This window comes from Peromyscus leucopus, chromosome 3 (genome assembly GCF_004664715.2).
Source record: "Peromyscus leucopus breed LL Stock chromosome 3, UCI_PerLeu_2.1, whole genome shotgun sequence".
Taxonomy (NCBI): Eukaryota; Metazoa; Chordata; class Mammalia; order Rodentia; family Cricetidae; genus Peromyscus; species Peromyscus leucopus.
Window position 1 is genome coordinate 132,966,486 of NC_051065.1, and position 20,926 is coordinate 132,987,411.

The following is a 20,926-nucleotide window of genomic DNA, read 5'->3' on the forward strand; positions in this document are numbered from 1 at the left end:
GGCCATCAGGCTTTCGAGACAAACATTTGTACCCACACCAAACACTCATTGGCCCTGGCCTTGAATGCTTCACCCTCTTGCCTCTACCATCCAAGTGTTGGAATCAGATATCCCAAGGACTAGGGTTTTGGCTAGAGGACAGCACTTGTACACACAAGGCCCTGGGTCTGACCTTTAGCACAGCCACCACCACCAGCAACCCTAGAACCTGTTTTATTTCCATGCTTGGGTACCTGGATGAGGATTTGGGTTTTAAAAACAATAACAGAAATAAGAGCCGGGCTTGGTGGCAGAACACTTTTATACTGGCAGTTGGGAGGAAGAGGCAGGTGAATCTTTTTGCATTTGAGGCCAGCTTGGTCTGCATAAAGAATTCCAGGACTTCCAGGGTTATGTAGAGAGACCCCACCTTAAAAAAAAGTACATATCCTAAAAAGCCTCAATTCAGTCTTTTAGACAACATGCCAAAAGACCACTAAAATGCACACTGAAATAGTATGTATGATGCCATGGGGCTTGATCTCTAACTGGGAAACAGACAGACAGACACACAAACACACCCCTTTAAATGTACATATTAGCAGTTTTCTTATATAACATGAACTTAATTATCATCGACTGGAAATAAAATTTAATTCCACTATAGACCTTCAAATTACAGAAATTTTCAAGAAGTGTATTTCCCAACAATTGGGAGGCAGAGGCAAGTGGATCTGTGAGTTCAAGGCCAATCTGGTCTAGTTATAGAACAGCCAGGAATACATAGAGATATCCTGTCTCCAGGAAAAAAAAGCATATTCATTCACCCTCTATTTTTGCAGTTTGAGAAACCTATTTTCTTTGCTCAGGTCTGCTTCTTTCTCAGACAGTTTTGTGATGCAGCCCAGGCGGCTCTGAGCTTGGGTTATAGGTGTGTGCCACAGGCCACACACAGCTCAGCAGGTCAAGGTGCCCAGGGTGATCCCTGGGACCCACGTACTGAAATGAAGAGAACCGACTCCTGAAAGTTGCCCTCTTGCCTCCACATGAACACTGTAGTGCATGCATGTACACACACATGTGCAAAAAAATGTGCATGCTACCATGTCTGGTTGACTAGCTCTCAGCATAAAGAGAAATATTAATATGACCTGTTATCTCCAAGCAGGAAAGAAAATCAACAACTCTAGGATCAATTTTCATAAGAATCTGAGTACCACAGTTCTAAAGAAAAGGCACAACTCAGCAAGTAGTTGATATATTTAGAAATAATTTAAATGTTCTAAGAATTTTCTTCCGGAGTTATTAATAACAAAATAACCAGAATTAGTCAGAAAATATTAACAAAATAAAACTCATCGGAATTTCTTGTTGTTATTTATCTCCCAAATACCAATACAATATAAAAACACAATGAAATTAACTGCATGAAATTAAATTCTGCAATTAAGGCTCTTAAAAAAAAAATTCTCCCATGAAGTGCACAAATCTGTACAGCTTTAAGGTAATAAAGAGAGGTACTCACCGGAAATTAAAGGTAATTCTGTAAGAAGAAAGAACATTCAGTGTGAATGTTAGGATTCTAGAGCCCCCAGTACACTGACAGTGAAATGAGGCAAGAAAGGTGGACTAGTCAACTCTGTCAACTGACAAGGAACGCACGCAGGCCGTCAGGGGCCCGGTGAGGGACAACCATGCACCAGGACAATGGCATTTGCAAGGCAGGAGTAAAATGCAGATGACAGTCACTGCTGCTTCCCTCAGGGCTGTACCTTTTCACAGGCTCTGTCTGCACCAGGGCAGCATCTAACATGGCCTTCATCCACAGCTCCATTTCCTTTCCTGTATCGGTGCAGAAATAATAGGTCCGCATGTTTGGATGGGCTGCCTGAGTGAAAACGACACCATCGCTTTATCATGATATGCAATTCTGAAAAAGAGGGAAAAAGACTCCTTGTCTTTTACTTAAGACACAGACATGACTTAAGAACATGCATACCGATCCCAGCAGCTACAACACTAATTATCCTTGTAATGTTTCTTCAATTGCATATATTTCAAAGCTACAAAAACATGTGCTCTAGGAAGGAATGGGGTCTGTCTCACTCACTCAACTCTAACCATTTTAATTTGGTGCAGCCAGTATTTTCTCATTCAAGGATAATATTTCTAGCCAGGCATTGCATTTGGGAGGCTGAGGCATGACTCTGAGTCCAGCCTGGACTATATGGCGAGTTCTAGGGCAGCGTGATCCAGAGTGGAGACCCAGCCTCAAAACAAACAAACAAACAAACAAACAAACCAACCAACCAACCAACCACAAACGTGGGGTGTGCTTTAGAGCGAGCAGCAACAAAATGGGAAAGCCCATGCAAGCATTCTCAATGCTTGTTAGCAGTGTCTTTAGTCTAACAGCGATGCTGTTTCCGTCTTTCATAGATGGTATATGAACACTTATGCATACATAATCCCAATGATATTTCTTTCTAGTTTTTCTTTTCAGGTTTCCAAGTTAAAACACAAACACCTGCAGTTTGAGAGGATGTAATGACCAGTGGGGTTGTCTTCTGCGGTGTTCTTTTTATCAGAGAATCAGAAGGGAAACATAATAAAGACACTGGTGAGGCTGCTGCTGCAGGAGAGCACTGAACAGCCATGGGAAGGGCACAGAGGACAAGCTGTGGACGGAGAAGGCTGAGGCCAGGAATGAGGACCCAGCCTCAACTTCCATTTCAAAACCCCACGGTCTTTCCCACTAGACACCCGAAGACTTGGCCAAATGAACAAAGGCCACCGCAGCTTAAGTGAGGTGAGGAGTCTGTTAAGCTGTTGGTTGTTAAGTATTAAACCAGAGCTCTACATCTACAATCACACTCTTCTTGCCAACATCTTATCAGCCTTCTTCCCAAGGTCAATTGGCTTAACATCTTTAGAATACATACAACACACATACAGTCCATAAGCAGTGATCACTGTAATGTCATAACAAATTCCATGGTGCGGTCAGAGACGACTGTGTAGCCTAGGACAGTTCATGTGCTCTGGTGTTAAAGTGATCAGTAGTCACTGGACTCTTGGGAGTAGGTTTTGGTAAAATGGATGAAGAACACTGCCCACATCTGTGATCAGTGGAAGGAACTGGGCTGGTGGTGGGAAGATCCTGTTCCCTCCCCGAGACAACAGAAGTCAAACCACTCACATAGCCGCCACCCACCATGCTTTAATTCAGAAACTGGGAAGTTCCTACTTACCATGTTGTTAACAGTTGACTCAAAATCAACAAATGCAGTCATGCAGTAGCTCAAAATTTAGGGGAAACACCATAAAAGAGAAGTTAAAACAGTAGTTACTATTGTTATATGCAAAAGAAAACAAAAATCAAACTAATAGTTACAGAGAAACTATACCAGATCCCTGTGGCCACTTTTGTGCTATTTTAACATTGCAGATTTTTAAAAATTTTCTTTAGCCGACTTTCATTATTATTACTTTTTCAGTTTTTATGTGTTGGTGTTTTGCCTGCATGTACGTCTGTGCATTACATACATACAGTATCCTCAGAGGCCAGAAGAGGACACTGGATCCCCTGAACTGAAGTTACAGACCTTGTGATCTGTCATATGGGTGCTGGGAACTGAACCCAGGTCCTCTGTGCTCTTAACTACTGAGTGCTTTTCTTTTTGGTTCTGAGCCTAGCCTTTCATGGCTGAGACATTCTTCTAGGCAGCTTTTTCTTTTCATACTGCAGTATTTTTTTTTAAAGAATCTAAGATTACAGATAAAATGTCCCTCAAAGACAAAAATTTCAGTATTTGTTAAATTTACTAGCAGATGAAAGATTTAAGGTTATGGCCAAGTAAGTGTGAGCATCACAGCTCTAGACATGTACTTCACAAAGTTCTTATTTGAAGTTACCTGTATTCAGTGTTTTTTTGTGATACTGGGAATTGAACCAGGGCATTATGCACAGGAGACACTCTGTACTGAGGTCCACTTCTGGCCCCAACTTACCCAAATGCTCCTCTAGGCTACCCTGCTCTAAGCATGCTGTGCTAGTTGACTCAGACTTGAAGCTACGCCCTCACACTCAGGCCTTGCTCTAGCATTACCTGCTCAACCTGCTTACGCCCTCATTAAGCCTCCCTCCTTTTACCTTCACAGTTAATAATAATGCAATATATTAATTAGCGGAAGTCAAACACTAATGCAGTCCTGAGTATTCTTTAAAATGAATGTTTAAAGTTATATGCGTTTTGTAAAGGCACAAACATCTTCATTGTTAAACTGTATTCTGTCCTCATTTGTACCTTTATTCTTTTCTTTTAAAGATTTATTTATTTATTATGCATACAATGTTCTGTTTGCATGTAGGCCTGCACAACAGATCTCATTATAGATGGATGTGAGCCACCATGTGCTGGCTGGAAATTGAACTCAGGTCCTCTGGAAGAGCACTTGCTGCTCTTAACCTCTGAGCCATCTCTCAAGCCCCTGTATCTTTACTCTTAAAACAAAATTTCCACATTAAAATTAGTCATGATCATTATCTACCTACCTACCTACCTACTTACCTACCCACCCATCCATCCACCCACTCACCCACCCATCCAGGAAAAAATAAAACAAAACCCTAAACCCAAGCTGGTCACCTCTGAGATTTATTTTAACTATAACCCTAAAGCAAAGAATGCAGCATGTTTTTTTGAAAACAAAAATTTGTCACCAAATTAGCATTAACGTGTACTCTCACAAGCAGTAATAACACAAGATGAGTGGGTGAATGATGGTCTCAGCAGGGTTTGCATTTAAAGGTGGGAAATGAGCATTATGTACCTGAGCATGTCTTTGAGACTAACGTGCAAATTTGTAAATACGTCATGTTTTTACATGCAACACTCTTCCCATATGTTCCATCTGACAAAATTCAAGTAGTAACTGAAACAACAATGATCACTAAGGGATCTAGCCGTAGTCATCCATCATGTTTCTGCCATGCCGGCTTTATAGAGAAACAACTGAACCTAGCCTGGACTATGTTAACATGTGCTTTCTAAGGTGACAGTCTTCTCTGGTGTGGCTGGGACATCACCAACCAATATGCTTCATTGTTATTTTTAAATTTTATGTACACAAGCATTTTGCCTGCATGTATGTCTAGGCCAGAAGAGGGTGTTGGGTCCCTTGGGTCTGGAGTTACAGTTCTGAGCCACCTTGTGGGTAATGGAAATTAAATCCAGGTTCTCTAGAAGAGCAGCACCACCAGTACAACTTTAAATGTAAACATTACCACCAGAAAGACCTTCACCATAGTTTGAGGTTCACTCTCTGTTCTTATTTTCACTTTTTTTGGTTGTGAGCCTAGCCTCTAACAGCTGAGATATCTCTCCAGCCCCAGTATCTGTTTCTTCAAGTGTCACAGGATAAAATGGCCCGCTCCTTTCCTTACCTTAAAAGCGTACTTGCGATTGATGTGGTCCTCAGAGGTAAGCATAGCTATCTGAAAACTAGGCAGCAGGATGCTTCCCAGAATCCCTTCTTCCTTCTCATCTAAATACAAGTTAGTATTTCATTAGATTTTTTGTTCTTCGGGAACTTTGCCACTTGCCCTGTGTTCTAACATAACCCCGCTCTAGTTGTTCACACTGTTTCCCATCCTCCCTGGACTGGCAAGTTCTACGAGGCCACTTAGAGAGGTAGGAGCACGTACAGCGTAGATACATTGACATGAAAAAGTTCTTTCAACTATGCCACAAAAATTACACAATTTAAAAGCTGTGGAGCTTTAGGTCTGCCTTTACTAGTAGCTGAGACACATAGTGAAGTTGACGGTTTGAGGAACAGACCTACAAAGCAAACACATAATTTACACTGAGGAAAACAACTCAACATTCATCTCCTACAAAGAGGTTGTTTGGGGATGTTTGAGGAACCTGATACATATTGTCACTGTTTTTTTTTTTTTTGGTTTTTCAAGACAGGGTTATGTAGCTTTGCGCCTTTCCTGGAACTCACTTGGTAGCCCAGGCTGGCCTCGAACTCACAGAGATCCGCCTGCCTCTGCCTCCCAAGTGCTGGGATTAAAGGCGTGCGCCACCACCGCCCGGCCCATATTGTCACTGTTATGGACCCACCAGACAAGCTAATGAAGCCATGTATCTAGCTAATAAACTCATATATAGGCAGACAATTCTGTCCAGCCAGCCACTTCCCAAATAATCACACAGAAACTTATTATTAATTATAAATGATTGGCTGATCGCTTAGGCTTGTCTCCAGCCAGCTCTTACAACTTAAATTAACCCATATCTACTAATTTATGTGCTCCCCTGAGGCTCATTTACCTCATCTATGAACTTCCCACGTGGCTTCTTCTGTGTCTGCCCTGCAACTCCTGAGACTCCTCCCCCTTTTTTTTTTTTTTTTGCTTTGTGCTCTCTTTTTTCTGCAAGTCCCACCTAACCTCTTCCTGCCCAGCTATAGGCCAATCAGCTCTTTATTAACCAATGAGAGCAACACATATTTACAGTGCACAAAGATTGTTTCATAGCATTTCCCCTTTTGTCTACTTAAAAGGAAGGTTTTAACCTTAACATAGTAAAATTATACACAACAGAAAGAGTTATCAAGTAAGAATTAGTTACAATATCCAGTCCATTTGTATTTGACAAAATTAGAGAAAGTATTCTATTATTTATCTTATCTTGAACTTGCTATGTTAAAAAAAGTACTGCCATGTGGCAGAGCACAGATAAGAAATGTGTATTAATTTAAGTTATTTAAACTAAAAATGAGCCTAAGCTATCGGCCAAGCATTTATAATTAATAATAAGTCTAAAAAGGGTAGATTATTGAATCTACTTTAATCCAAAAAAAAAAAAACCAAAACAATTAATCTCAAAATATTTTACATTGGTACAGATTTTGGTATATTGATACAAATTTAAAGTTATTTTTGCTATATTATGTTATTTATTATCTGTTTCTACTCTTACTTGGAGTACTGTACTTATGCAACTCATTTAAAAATGTAATGTATAATTAAAAATATAGGTTAGTAGTCATCTATAATAATCAAACTTGTAGTCATATTAGGAATGTTTTCAAGGTTAAACAGATATATTTAGATAGATAGATGGTCTTCAAACACTTCAAAGACCTACAGAATATGGCATTTAAGGTGTTTAATCAACCTAAGGCTTTTCTTGACAGTGAGACACATCTCCTGATAGCACCAATCTACTTCAAAAAAGGATGATGAGCACTGAAGAAGCTCCATACAGTTTGCTTTCTTTATGGCAAAAGCTAACCATTTGGGCTAAGAAACTGCCCTTGCCTCAATTGTTGACAGTATACTGTCCAAAATGGACCAGCAGAATGCACCAGCAACCACATGGTGGCTCACAACCATCTGTAATGAGATATGGTTCCCTCTTCTGGCCTGCAGGCATACATGCAGACAGAACACTATAAGTAGATAAATCCTTAAAAAAAAAAAATAAATTAAATATTAAGACGTCATTGACTTCTTTCCATATTTTCTTTTCCTATTAGTTGCGAAACTATAAAAATAAATATATTGAATATAGGAGGGGGTGACTAATAATAATAAGAAAAAAATCATAATATGGTTTCTATTCACTTTTGTTTTTTCTTTACAAATTTTTAAAGAAATACTTATTTGGTGTAGGCGTGTGTGTGTGCCATGGCGTGCACACAGAGATCAGAGAACAACTTCAGGAGTCAGTGCACTCTTCCTTCCCTGTTGCTGAGGGTCTTGTTTCTGGCACTGTGCTGCACACTACAGGTGACCTCCCTTGCAAGTTTCAAGCTGACTGTCCCATGTCCCCTCCTATCTTGCAGTAGCAATGGTGGGACTACAGATGCTACCCACAGCACCGAGGTTTTGAGGTGAGTTCTGGGAACTGAACTAGGGTCATCAAGGTTGTATAGCCAGCATTTTTACCTGCTGAGCCACTTCCCTGAAATAGGGTCTTTTTACATACATAGTCCAAGCCAACCTGGAATAAGGGGTGGGTTTGCACCACTACATCTAGTTTACATGTTATGGTATCCCCGCCCTCCAAGACAGGCTTTCTCTTTGTGGTCCTGGCTGCCCTGAAACTCACTCTGTAGACCAGGCTGGCCTTGAACTCACAGATATCTGCCTGCCTCTGCTTCCTGAGGGATGGCATTAAAGGTATGTGCCACCATGGCCCAGCTCTATGGTATATTTTAATCATTTCCATGGGTGAAAGCATGAGCTGAGTTCAAGCTGCAGGACCTATGAGGTGGAAGGAGAGAAGCAATTCCCACCAGTGTTCTCTGTCCTCAACACATCTGCTGTGACATGTGCATGCCTACTCCCACATCATACACATGCCAGTAATAAATAAAAACAGGAGCAAAGCCATTACAAAGAATCTGGTATTCATTTTGTTATTAATTACTATTATGAAATTTTTATTCTAGAAATAAATTAGGAATAGTAAACATTTTCTTGCTATCATTTTGTACTCCAAATTGTCAATAAATACACTGGAAAAGGAGGAAAATACAGACAACTAGCTCATGGATAATTCTGGAGACTTTAACTTTTCCCCAAGAGTGAGAAACTCAATGAGGAAAATTATAGAGTAAGCCTGGCGCCAACTAAAGACAGACAATACCACAACTAATGTGGGGCCGGTGTTTCATTTTATCTCTAGGTTTGGTAATTTGGACCTTGAAGTACTCAACCACAGTTCACTGGGGGTGAGCTAATGAGCACAGCTCTAGTAATCTGTAGTTACAAGATTAATATGCATTTTATCACTTTGCAGGTGACCACAGAGCCTTGCCACATATCTTCTATATAATCCAAAGATAAATTTAAAAATTGCAAACAGAAAAGGAACTTCTGGGTGAGATTCAGAACTAGAAGCTGCCTGCATGTGATCCCATTAAGAAGTGTCATCTAAGACAGAATAGATGACCACAGATAAAGAAAAAAATACAGGCAAAGCTTTGGCAATTCACAGCAAAGAAGAAAGCTCACACAGCACCAGCTGGGAGCAGGAAGCAGAAGCCTCACCCAGAAGCAGTATGTCAGCTCCTCTGAGTGGCCCTGGGGACTTAACTCTCAAGAGTAGCCTGTGCAATAAGCAGATTCCCAAGTAAAAATAAAAAGAAATAACCAAACTACAGGATCTGCAAATCACAACCTAGACACACTCACAAGTTAGAAAAGCAAGACAATACAACTCCTCCAAGAGATCACAACACCATACCCCAAACAAACACACTGATGCAGGTAAATGCTGGATGATTTCAATGTTAGTAAAACTGATATATGACCTCAAAGATGATAAGAGCAAGCACATAAATAGATAAATTCAACCCAGGACCCAGGGAGGGTAGTCAGTGATACAGAGGAAAGAGTGAGCATTGTGCAAGAAAAAGTCAGGAAGAAAACTGAGAATTTTTTTTTTGGTGGTGGTGGGGGGCGGGGAAAGAATCAGCAGAAATGAAAACATTTAAGAAAAAAAAAAAGTGGACAGCATCATCAGTAGCCTTGGCCATGATGGATAAAGAATTATCAGAAATGGAGGACAAGCTCTGCTACAGTCAAACATCCATACTGAAAACTAACTAATTAAATGAGCATGATCACAATGTCCCAAAACCACAGAACCAGTCATGAAAGTGTAAGAACCCATGGGGTCCTCAATAGAACTAGCAAACACTACATTTCTCATAAGGCTTTGGTGTAAATTTTAATACTGCTTACCAGGTGTGTGGTTTGTAACTATTTTCACTGTGATGATTGCTTCCTACTTTGCAGAAGCTTTAGTTTAATGTAGTCAACATTCCAAAAAGTCACTGTGTCAAGGAGCTTCCATCACGTTTGTGCCTAGGACTTACATTTAGATATTCTGTACTTTGTAAATTGGCTTTTGTAAATCGTGTAAGGGTCTAAATTCATTCTTTTGCATGTGAATATCTAGTTTCCTCAGTTTTATTTACTGAACAGACTATCCATTTCCCCATACTGTCCTCTTAGCACCCTTGCCAAAACGTAGTTTACTATATTGTATTTGTTCAGGTTTATTTCTTGGCTATTGATCCTGTTCCACTGTTCTTTATGTTTTTGGACAGTATGCTGGTATTTTGATTACTACAACTCTTTAATATAACTTTAAATAAGAAAATGCTCCTGGAAAAAAAAATACATAGGGTAGAAGGAGGAAAAGGAAAAACTAAAAGCAAAACCAAAGGGTAACTATAGCAGAAAACTCCTGAAATCTAGAGAAAGAAATGGACATCCAAACAAAAGCAGCATTTACAGCTCCAGATGGACACCACCAGAGAAAAACTTTTCTATAGCTTATTAATAGCTAAGATGCCAAAAAGACAAAGCAAAGGAAAAAATAATCACACCAGCTCTCCTACAAATTTAAGCTTATCAGAGTAACATCAGTTTCTAGCAGCAGTCCTAAAACCAAGAAAGCACAAAACATACATCCAAGCTGTGAAAGTTAGCAACTGACCTTTGTGGGCAACAAGCACACACATGATGCGTATGCCTATGAACAGGTAAAACATGTATACCCATGAAATAAAATAACTAAACGTAAAATAAGAAAATTAAAATTGATAGAGAAAGAAGGATATATCATCAAAACAAGCATAAACTAAGATTTACCGTTCATGATCACTAAGCATTAAGCCCGTACTAAAGGAATACTATACAGATAAAGAAGAAAGTCTTAACCGCAAGAGCAAAAAAAAGAATGAATTACTTGAGAGTAACAGATGAACAAATAAAAGCCAGGAAAAACTCCGTCAGATATATCTAACAGTCAACCACCAAATCCCCTAGTACTAATACTGGAGAAAGAACAAATGACTGGATTGAATAAGATAGACTATCTGTTGTCTCTAAGAAACTCACTTAACTCAGACAGAAAATCAAAGGATGGAAGTCTATCTATGAAATAAACAGAGGTTAATAAGACAGTATAGTTCTGATAACTGAAAAAGTAGATTAAAATCAAATCAAATCAGAAGAGAAAAAGAAAGACAACCTATAAACAAGATGATACAACAGGGCCGTAGAGAAGGTTCAGTGGTTAGGAGCATTTACTGTGCTTGGAGAGGACCCAGGTTTGATCCCCAACACAGACATGGCAGTTGACAACTGTTCGTAACTCTAGTTCCAGGAGATCTGATACCTTCTTTGGCTTCCTTGGGCACCAGGCCCACATGTGGTGTACAGTCATACATGCAAGCAAACCCTCATACACATCAAATAAAAGTAAGTGCATCTTAAAAAAATACAACAAAAATACATATGCATAAAACATCGGGACTTCAAATTCCATACAGCAAATACCGACAAGCATAAAATGTCCAAGTCCAAGGTCCCAGCACAGTGACAGTGGGTGATTACAGTCCTTCTCCAATCAATATACTCAGCTCATGTTGTGTAATTCATATGTGCAAAGAAAAGTCATAAATTATTAATGATAACCTAATTAGTAATAAGCTGGCAATCTAATCCCGCCCCCCCCCCCCAATTTTGCCTGTAGAAGTTAGAACTGACACTGTTTTAGCCACCATGTGGGTCCTAGGAATTGAACCCACGTCCTCTGGAAGAGCAGTCAGTGCTGTTAACCATTAAGCCATCTCTTTGGCCCCAACAAATCTAATTTTGTTTGTTTGTTTGTTTGTTTGAGACAGTGTTTCTCTGTGTAGCTTTGGAGCCTGTTCTGGAACTCACTGTGTGGACTAGGCTGGCCTTGAACTCACAGAGATCCTCCTGGCTCTGCCTCCCGAGTGCTGGGATTAAAGGCATGCGCCATCATCGCCTGGCTAACAAATCTAATTTTTAAGTGATAATTTCCAGTCAGGTTTTAAAGGAGAGATTGTCTAAATTCACAATTTATAATTGGAGTATATTCCTTGAGAGAGCTTTATCTTGGTACAACCTTCTTTCGCTCACAGGTACCAAATTTGAAGTGTGACGTCTTAATAGGGAATCTGCTGGACTTTCACCTTAAGATTTTTATTAATTAGCTCAACATGGTGGCATGAGCTTGCCCACACCTCAGCTATTCAGGAAGCTGAGGTGGATGAGTTGCTTGAACCCAAGAGTTTGAGGCTAGCCTAGGCAACAACACTATGAGAGCTTGTCTTAATAATGAGACAAACTTTGCCGGGCGTGGTGGCGCACGCCTTTAATCCCAGCACTTGGGAGGCAGAGGCAGGCGGATCTCTGTGAGTTCGAGGCCAGCCTGGGCTACCAAGTGAGCTCCAGGAAAGGCGCAAAGCTACACAGAGAAACCCTGTCTCGAAAAAACCAAAAAAAAAAAAAAAAAAAAAACCAAAAAAATAAAAAAACAACAACAACAAAAAAAAATAATGAGACAAACTTCATGAGAAAAACCAGAAGGAATCTTTCATCTAGGAGAACGAAGGGGTATATCTACCCAAACATCTCTACATTTCTTCAGTGCTAATAGAAAGAGTCTGCTTTGTATCTTTCACACAACCTTTTCCATGTTTTTGGGGGAAAATGATCATTGATTTTTTTTCAGCACTCAGGCTGAGGAAGGAAGTTCAAGTATAAGGCCAGCCTGGACTAAGCCCAATGTCTCAAAAAACAAAAATAAGCAACCCAAATAGATGTATGTATAAATGTACACACACATTTATATCAATAATTCATGTTTTTTCATTTTCCAATCCACTATAATAATTCCTAACATTATGCTCACTTGAATTAAAAAAAAAAAAATCACAGCTATGAGAAGTCTATAAACCCACAGCCAGATCTCACAAAACCAACATAAAATCCTTAGCTGGCAGTGAAGGTCATGTCTATAATCCCAGAAACTTGGAGGATGAAGCAGGTTCACTGGTTTCAGGTGAACTCAGGTACAGCTCCAAAAACAAGTATCCAACCAAGGACTTTATCTGCTAGGTACTTGTGGTGGTATTGTGTTTCCCAAAATATTGTGTACCCTAATAAATTTATCTGGGGTCAGAGAACAGCCAGCCACTAGATACAAAGGCTAGAAAATGGTGGCACTCACACCTTTAATCCTAGTATTCCAGAGATAGAAATCCCTCTGGATCTCTGTGAGTTCAAGGCCACATTGGAAACAGCCAAGCATGGTGACACACACCTTTAATCCCAGAAAGCCAGCCTTTAATCCCAGAGAGTGGTGGTAGAAAGCAGGAAGATATATAAGGCGTGAGGACCAGAAACTAGAAGCATTTGGCTGGTTAAGCATTTGGCTGGTTAAGCTTTCAGGCTTTGGAGCAACACAGTTCAGCTGAGATTCATTCTGGATGAGGACTCAGAGGCTTCCAGTCTGAGGAAACAGGACCAGCTGAGGAACTGGTGAGGCGAGATAGCTGTGGCTTGTTCTCTGATCTTCCAGTTCACCCCAATACCTGGCTCCAGGTTTGATTTTATTAGTAAGAATCTTTAAGATTCATGCTACAGGTACTGCATTCAAAGACAGAGTGACAAAGTAAGGATTCTCAAGCTCTTCACAAAAAACAAATCAAAACACAGGAAGCAAACCAAAAATCACACCAGCCTTCAGCCAGATGTGGTGGTGTACACCTTTAATATCAGTACTCAAGAGGCAGAAGCAGGTGGATCTCTGTGAATTCAAGGCCAGCTTGGTTTACACTGTGCATTCCAGACCAGCCAGGGTCACACTGTGAGACCCTGCTTCCTCCGCTGAGAGCCCTGCTGCCTTCTGCCATACTCTAGAACCTTGGGTCAGTGAAGAAAGGTTTTCTTGACATTATCTGTAAACAGCAAGAGTACTAATGTCTATTCTCTTAGGACATAGCTAGTGCTTAGCATACAGTGCAGTTATGAAGTAAGATCCTTGAGCAGCTGATGAACTCACCTCTGTAATAAAAAAGGCAAAGGTCAGAAAGCACAAACCAGCGTTTCTTCCACAGCTTCATGCCGGTACTGTCCTGCATTAAATAACAGATTGAAGATACTTATCATATACATTTTGATATGCATGTAACATAGCCTAATTAAAAGGCCTATCAAAAAGTTCTAATCTGCTACTTGCACAGCCAGGTGACTCTAGCATGTTTCAAAAGGCCAGAAAGACTGAATGTTTCTACCACAGAGAAATGATGGACATTTGAGAATGTAGACATGCTGCCCATGATTTGATCACAATGCTTATATGCATGAAAATGTTACATGGCTCTTCATAAATAAAATTTTTATATGCTGACTAAAGAAAATTTAAAAGAAAATTTCCAGGGACTTGCATTATGTTAATTAAGATGGTGGCAAGTAGACTGTTCTCTGAAGACTGATGCTGTCATATAAAAAAAAGAGTAGGCTGAAGCCATCTGAAATTCACTCTTCTCAACATGTGTGCTTGTGAGGGTGAGAATAAGGGAAGCATGCGATGGTGTACAGTCTTACTCTGGTACCAGATTCAATAAATATGTTAATTCTCAACAAGAAGCAAAATATGTGCACCTAAATTATTTGAAAGGTATGATGATTAAAATGACCGTGAGTAAAAACCTTAATACACAAATTTAGTGAGTAAATACTCTTCCATCTACAGTTAGGTTTTACTCATCCTACAAAAGACTGAGTCCCTTTAGCTAATACTAAGTGATCTACTTATAAAACTACAGCTTCAAATGAGATCACACTTTTAACAAAAATTTAGTAAACAAGGGGTAACCACAGGTTTGGGGGACTCTAATGAGACATGTAAACATCTAAGAGATGTGCCAATGACCAGATCAGGTAAGGGTTTGACTATCTGGGATAAGAGAGAGGAAAGGCAGGTAGTCAACTGGATGCTGGGGGTCGTCTCGGTTACTGGTAGCCACCGTCTGAAACCCACAGGAAACACTTCAATACAGTAAAAATGAACCCCTCATTTCTAAAAAACCTTAGTCACTAACTTCCCAGACAGCAGCACTTTAACTATATGAGGACAGAGAGAAGGTACCTGCTTATACAGCCAGCCGCGCCTGACCACAGGTGCATTCGGATTCCTTTTAATTGAATTGGACCTTTTTCCAAAATTATGAACCTTTTTGGAAGCCCGTGACGTCTAGACAGGAGAAAGCAGGACAGAACATGTAGTATTTTTTTTTTAATGTTTTTTTTATTTTATTTTACAATACCATTCAGTTCTACATATCAGCCACGGGTTCCCCTATTCTCCCCCCTCCCATCCCTTCCCCTTACCCCCAGCCCACCCCCCATTCCCACCTCCTCCAGGGCAAATCCTCCCCCCCCCAGCCCCGGAGGACTGCGATCAACCTGGTAAACTCAGTCCAGGCAGGTCCAGTCCCTTCCTCCCAGACTGAGCCAAGTGTCCCTGCATAAGCTCCAGGTTTCAAACAGCCAACTCATGCAATGAGCACAGGACTTGGTCTCACTGCCTAGTTGCCTCCCAAACTGATCAAGCCAATCAACTGTCTCACCTATTCAGAGGGCCTGATCCAGCTGGGGGCCCCTCAGCCTTTGGTTCATAGTTCAAAAACATGTAGTATTAAGGATTGAAGCTTTAAGATTTTTCTCCATTTTAATTTTTTCCAGATTTCTCTGATGTTTGGAGGAAAAATTGCAATTCCAGCTTTGCTGGTTTATTTCAAGTATAAAAATTATATACAAAGAAATGTGATTTCTAGGCTACTACATTAATTTTCCCTTTATCTCTGTTCAGTATCTAAAAGAAATGTAGGTCTTTAAAATTTTATTAATTTATATTTGTAGCTATTCTTGTTTTGTTGTTTTTTTTTGAGACAGGGTTTCTCTGTGTAGCCTTGCGCCTTTCCTGGAACTCACTCTGTAGCCCAGACTGGCCTTGAACTCACAGAGATCCGCCTGCCTCTGCCTCCCGAGTGCTGGGATTAAAGGCATGCGCCACCACCACCCCGCAAAGCTATTCTCTATGTCAATTACTGTAGCTGAAAGTTTTTCTGTCTTGCCTGGTCCCTCCAGGCCATGCATTCCTCTGGCCTGGCAGTCCCACTGCTGCTTATAAAATAATCACTTAGAAGCTTATTATTACTTATAACTGCTCGGCCATTAGCACAGGCTCATTACTGACTAGTTCTTACACTTAAATTAACCCATAATTCTTATTTTTGTTTAGCCATGTGGCTTGGTACCTTTTCTCAGTTCTGCCTTGTCATCTTGCTTCCTCTGTGTCTGGCTGGCGACGCCTGACTCAGCCCTCCTGTTCCCAGAATTCTCCTCTCTGCTTGTCCTGCCTATACTTCCTGCCTGCCTACTGGCCAATCAGCATTTTATTTATCAACCAATCAGAGCAACACATATTCATAGCATACAGAACATCCCATAGCACCTCCCCTTTTCTGTCTAATCAAAAAGGAAGGTTTTAACTTTAACATAGTAAAATTACATATATTAGAACAGTTATCAAGCAAGAATTACAGTTACAATATCTAGTCTATTTGTATTTGGCAAAATTAAAGAAAATATTCTATTTATCCTATATTTGTGAGTCTAAGGTTTCATATCTAATTTGTCTTTTATCATAACCAAGGAAAATTATAACTATCTAGTCTTCAACTATATCGAAGTGCTGTGGATGTCATTCTATATGCTGTGAAAATGTGTTGCTCTGATTGTTTGATAAATAAAGCTGTTTGGCCAATGGTGAGGCAGAATAAGGTTAGGTGGGACATTCTAACTAGAGAGATAAGAGAGAAAAAAGGAAAGCAGAGGAGACGCTGCTAGCCATTGCCAGGAGAAGCAAGAAGTAAAGATATTGATAAGCCACAAGCCACGAGGCAAAGTATAGATTTATAGAAATGGGTTAATTTAAGATATAAGAGCTAGCTAGCAAGAAGCCTGCCATGGCCATAGTTTAAAAATAATATAAGCCTTTTGTGTGTTTATTTGGGTCTGAGGGGCTACGGGAGCCAGGCGGGACCAGAGAAAACTTACAGCTACAAATTACTACTAGTATAATTAGTACCATGCAATAACAAAAATGTAATTATCATTCTCTAATTCCAATTTTAAGTTTGTTACAATGAGTAACAGCAATAGATACAAATTAATACTTATAACTAATTAACAATAAGCAGAATAACTTACTCTGCCCACAGGGCTCATGGGATGCCCTGTATAGTCTGAAGCCATGTTGTAATTGGAAGCTTCATTTATCACACTTATGGGTCGCTCCTTCTTTTCTTCGGATGTCATGGCTGCAACAGTCCTGAAAAAATATCAATGCTACAGCCTGCTGTCTGTGACTGCTTCACAGCAATGGTTCCCTAGGTTATAAAGGTGGCCTTCTTTTAAACAATTTATCACCACTTTAAATATAACCAACACTTCTACTTCTAGCCCAACATAAGTTAGTACCATAGTTAAATAAGCATTATTGCAGATATTCTTGGTCATCCAACTGAAAAATTAAAAATCAATTACAAGGGTTTGAGCCATGTGACTGGCATGCACAAGGTCCTGGACTCAACTGTATGCAAATGCATGTGCATGTACAAACACACACTTGAGCGCACACCCACAAATTACAATGTTAATTATTCTGATGTTAGAAATAACTAATAGCTCCACAGTTTTATGGCACATCATGGTAGGGAATAGTGGTGGTGATGTGGCAACAAACAAATAAAAATGTATTGAAAATGGCTAATTACCACAGCCCCAAACTGAAGGTGAGAGAACAGTTCAAATCAGTTGAATAGATGAAGTATGCAGATTTCTTTAGCCTAGAATCCTGAGCTCTAGAGCTGAGAGCAAGAATTTAAGTTCTCACGAAAGAGCTTCTAAAATTACATTCCTCCGGAAAAAAATTAGATCATGTCTCTCTGCGATAGTAAGTTGACACTGTTATATTTGACCACATATGCCCAGATAGAGAAAACTGTTTAACTGCATTGTATTATCATGGGTTACAGCAATCCCATGCAATCCCACTCTGAGTACAGGCATTCCATGAAATTCTTCACTTACTGATCATTCACAACAAAGATACAATTATCCTGGGATGGCTGTCCTGTGACTGGATGCTTGCAGGTCACTTTCCTTTCATTGTGGCTGAAAGAATAAAGAAAAAAAAAAAGAATTATATGTGATACTTCTACAATCATAAACATTTTTCTTATATTTTAGTAGCAAAGCACCCATTTTTAAACTCAGCTTACTTCGATTATGCTGTGTGAGTGCAGCTCAAAGTCTACACCCTCATTTGGTCTAAGACTTAGCCCAATTTCCTCAATATTTCATAAACAAAGTCCCATCGACCAGTTACCACTATATCTTTTATTTCACAGGTGAGCCACAAGAGAAAGAATGAGCTTCTACCAGTTTCCTTTAATTAGGGCCCAACTTTGGCACATTTCTGAGACAAAAACCACAGTGACTTCAGCACACTTAAATTCCCATAAAACTAAAAGCAAAGAGATATATTGTAATCGATTTAGCTTCCCATGTATATATTACATTCTGGTCAGACACACCAGCCCCACGCTCTCTTATCCTCTCCTCTGGTAACATAGAGAATTCTTTAACAGATGACCACTTGGCCGTGAGCACCATCTTTGGTACAAAGGAGCGGTAACTGACTCCGATCACAGAGAGGCAGAGAAGACAGTGGTTCCAGCCCCTCCTTCAGTTCTACAAATGTGTCTCCTGCTTCTCTGCAGACCACACATTCACACTGCATTTGCCATAGTCTTTCCCATAGTCACCAGGTTTATTCTGGTCTTCATTTTATTTCCAAAGGCTCAAAATCAGATCAAGAATATCCTTGGTTCTGCTGCAATGTGTGTTTGGAATGTCTTCTAAGTTGGTTCATACATTAGAGAACGAACTGAGCACAGCACAGATCTTGTGTTTGCTTACATACTATTTTTTAATCTGCGGAAGAACCCTATGAATGCAGAAAACTGCATCCAGAAGACACAGCCCACCAAACTGATAAGACATACATCTGCACACATCTCCAATACCCACCAGTTGCTTTTACTTCACTGGGTATTTATGAAATACACCATACCCAGTAATACAACTTCATATTCCATCCTAGACAACTGCCCTAACACTTGCCAGTAACTTATATGCTGAAGCCCTTCCAACAATGCCCACTTCCACTACCTCAAGCAAACTACATTCCCTTTCAAAGGCAAAAATCCTATCACTGCACCCTCTGCATTTACTAATGTGTAATACTGTAGTGTCAGCTCCACGAGGTTTCACCTTTATTCCTGTGTCACTAAGGAAATTTTTATTTGCTTCTAACCCATTTTCTCCACAACCTCTGAACTCCGGGCTTTGTCACTGCCTGATTGTGTGTGTGTGTGATGCTGTGCATGGCCATGTGTATCTTGCTCTACTATGTTGAGACATGTTCTTTCTGAACCAGAAGCTTGCTTTTAGGCTGGTCTGGCTGCTCTGCAAACTCTTGGAATCTGTCTTTCTCTGCCTCCCAAAGTTGGGGTTTCGGCATGCTCAGCCATACCCAGCACTTGTGTGTATGCTGTGGGAACTCGGGTTCTCATGCACACAGAACCAATGCTCTTAGCACCCAGCCATTTTCCCAGGCTCAGTACATTTAAATTCTAGGTTGCTGCTGAAGTTGAATAGTAGAACATATGTTTAGCCTGCTCGAGGCTGTGGGCTTGATCCTGAGGTTCCACTCAAAAACAAAACAAAACTTGTCAAGAGATCTGATACTCTCCATGAATGGAAAGGGAAAGTGGAAAAGATACATTTTTGTATGTTTTTTAAAATATAAATTTGTATTTCTAAGAGAAGTTTTACAAAAGGGGATAAAATTCAGGTCTTGACTTACAGTTGAGAAAGAGGGACATAGAAAGCTTCTGTGACAACCCTACCCCCATCTTACCCCCCCACCCCCAAAAAAGTAATAGTCTAGACAGAAAGCCATCAAAGAGAACTCTTAAAAATTGTGATAAGGATGCTAAAGTAGAGCTCTTCACAACTGATGGCTTCTGAAGGGGAAGGACTCAGTTTTTTTAAGGGCTGGCCACTGGGAGTTTGACCATGCTCCAGTGAGTACATGGGCAACACAAATTGGACTCCCCTTTTCTCCTTTTTTTTTGAGGGGGGGAAGGCCATAAGGGTGTGGAGGGGCAGGTCTGGGAGGACTGGGAGGTGGATGTGATTGGGGTGCATGATGTGAAATTCCCGAACAATCAATAAAAATATTATGTAAAAAAAAAAAAAATTCCAGGGGGCTGGAGAGATGGCTCAGGGGTTAAGAGCACTGGCTGCTCTTCCAGAGGTCCTGAGTTCAATTCCCAGCAACCACATGGTGGCTCACAACCATCTGTAATGAGATCTGGTGCCCTCTTCTGGTGTACAGGCATACTATATACGTGATCAATAAATAAATCTTAAAAAAAAAAAAAATTCCAGTCTTGAAACAAAACATACCTATATAGTCAGGGAACCAATGAGTTCCCTTTGTCTTGAGTTCCCTGCAGCAAGGGAGGAAAGCCACACGTAAAGATGTTGATGGCAGGTGCTTTCTACTGCCTGTATTTCCCTCTAGAACATTCTCTTTGTGGAACAAGATCGGGGTGGGGTGGGGTGGTGCAGGAGAGCAGTCCCAGTGCTGAGGGAGGGAACCTGCCCTGCACCACCGCAGCCCTTGACACTGAGCTCCACGGAGTGGGAAGCATTTCTTCACTATCCTGCATTGTTCTAGACCCAACAGAATGACATGGACATTCCTATGAAAACAGTACACACTCACATGATAAATAGTACATAAAAAACATATACTTCAAATATAAACTCTAATAAAATTATGTGATGATAGAGTTTTTCTGCTAATAACTTCGTGTTGAATTTCTAGTCCGTGCCCCCCCCCCTCTCCCCCCAGTTTCTCTGTGTAACTGTCTTGGCTGTCCTAGAAATCACTCTGTATAT

The 20,926-nt window shown here is 40.3% G+C and overlaps 1 protein-coding gene across 46 annotated transcripts in view; it reads right to left on the reverse strand.

Annotated features, from left to right (window-relative positions):
• Positions 1 to 20,926, reverse strand: part of Plekha5 (pleckstrin homology domain containing A5) — a 185,638-nt gene that overhangs the window by 63,100 nt on the left and 101,612 nt on the right. For 27 of the 46 annotated variants that reach the window (XR_003734792.2, XR_003734790.2, XR_003734791.2 and 24 more), the window contains 7 exons: positions 17,984 to 18,067; positions 17,102 to 17,222; positions 14,976 to 15,080; positions 13,887 to 13,959; positions 5,426 to 5,526; positions 1,752 to 1,867; positions 1,505 to 1,522 (listed from right to left, as the gene is read on the reverse strand). Coding sequence is in view for 40 of the 46 variants with exons in the window: in XM_037204035.1 (XP_037059930.1) it covers positions 1,505 to 1,522; positions 1,752 to 1,867; positions 5,426 to 5,526; positions 13,887 to 13,959; positions 14,976 to 15,080; positions 17,102 to 17,222; positions 17,984 to 18,067 (618 nt within the window). In the remaining 6 variants the exon portion in view is untranslated. Of the gene's footprint in view, positions 1 to 1,504; positions 1,523 to 1,751; positions 1,910 to 3,230; positions 3,493 to 5,425; positions 5,529 to 13,886; positions 13,960 to 14,975; positions 15,081 to 17,101; positions 17,223 to 17,983; positions 18,068 to 20,926 lie in introns of those variants that run through there. The other 19 variants (XM_037204036.1, XM_028872222.2, XM_037204031.1 and 16 more) reach the window with 7 other exon arrangements.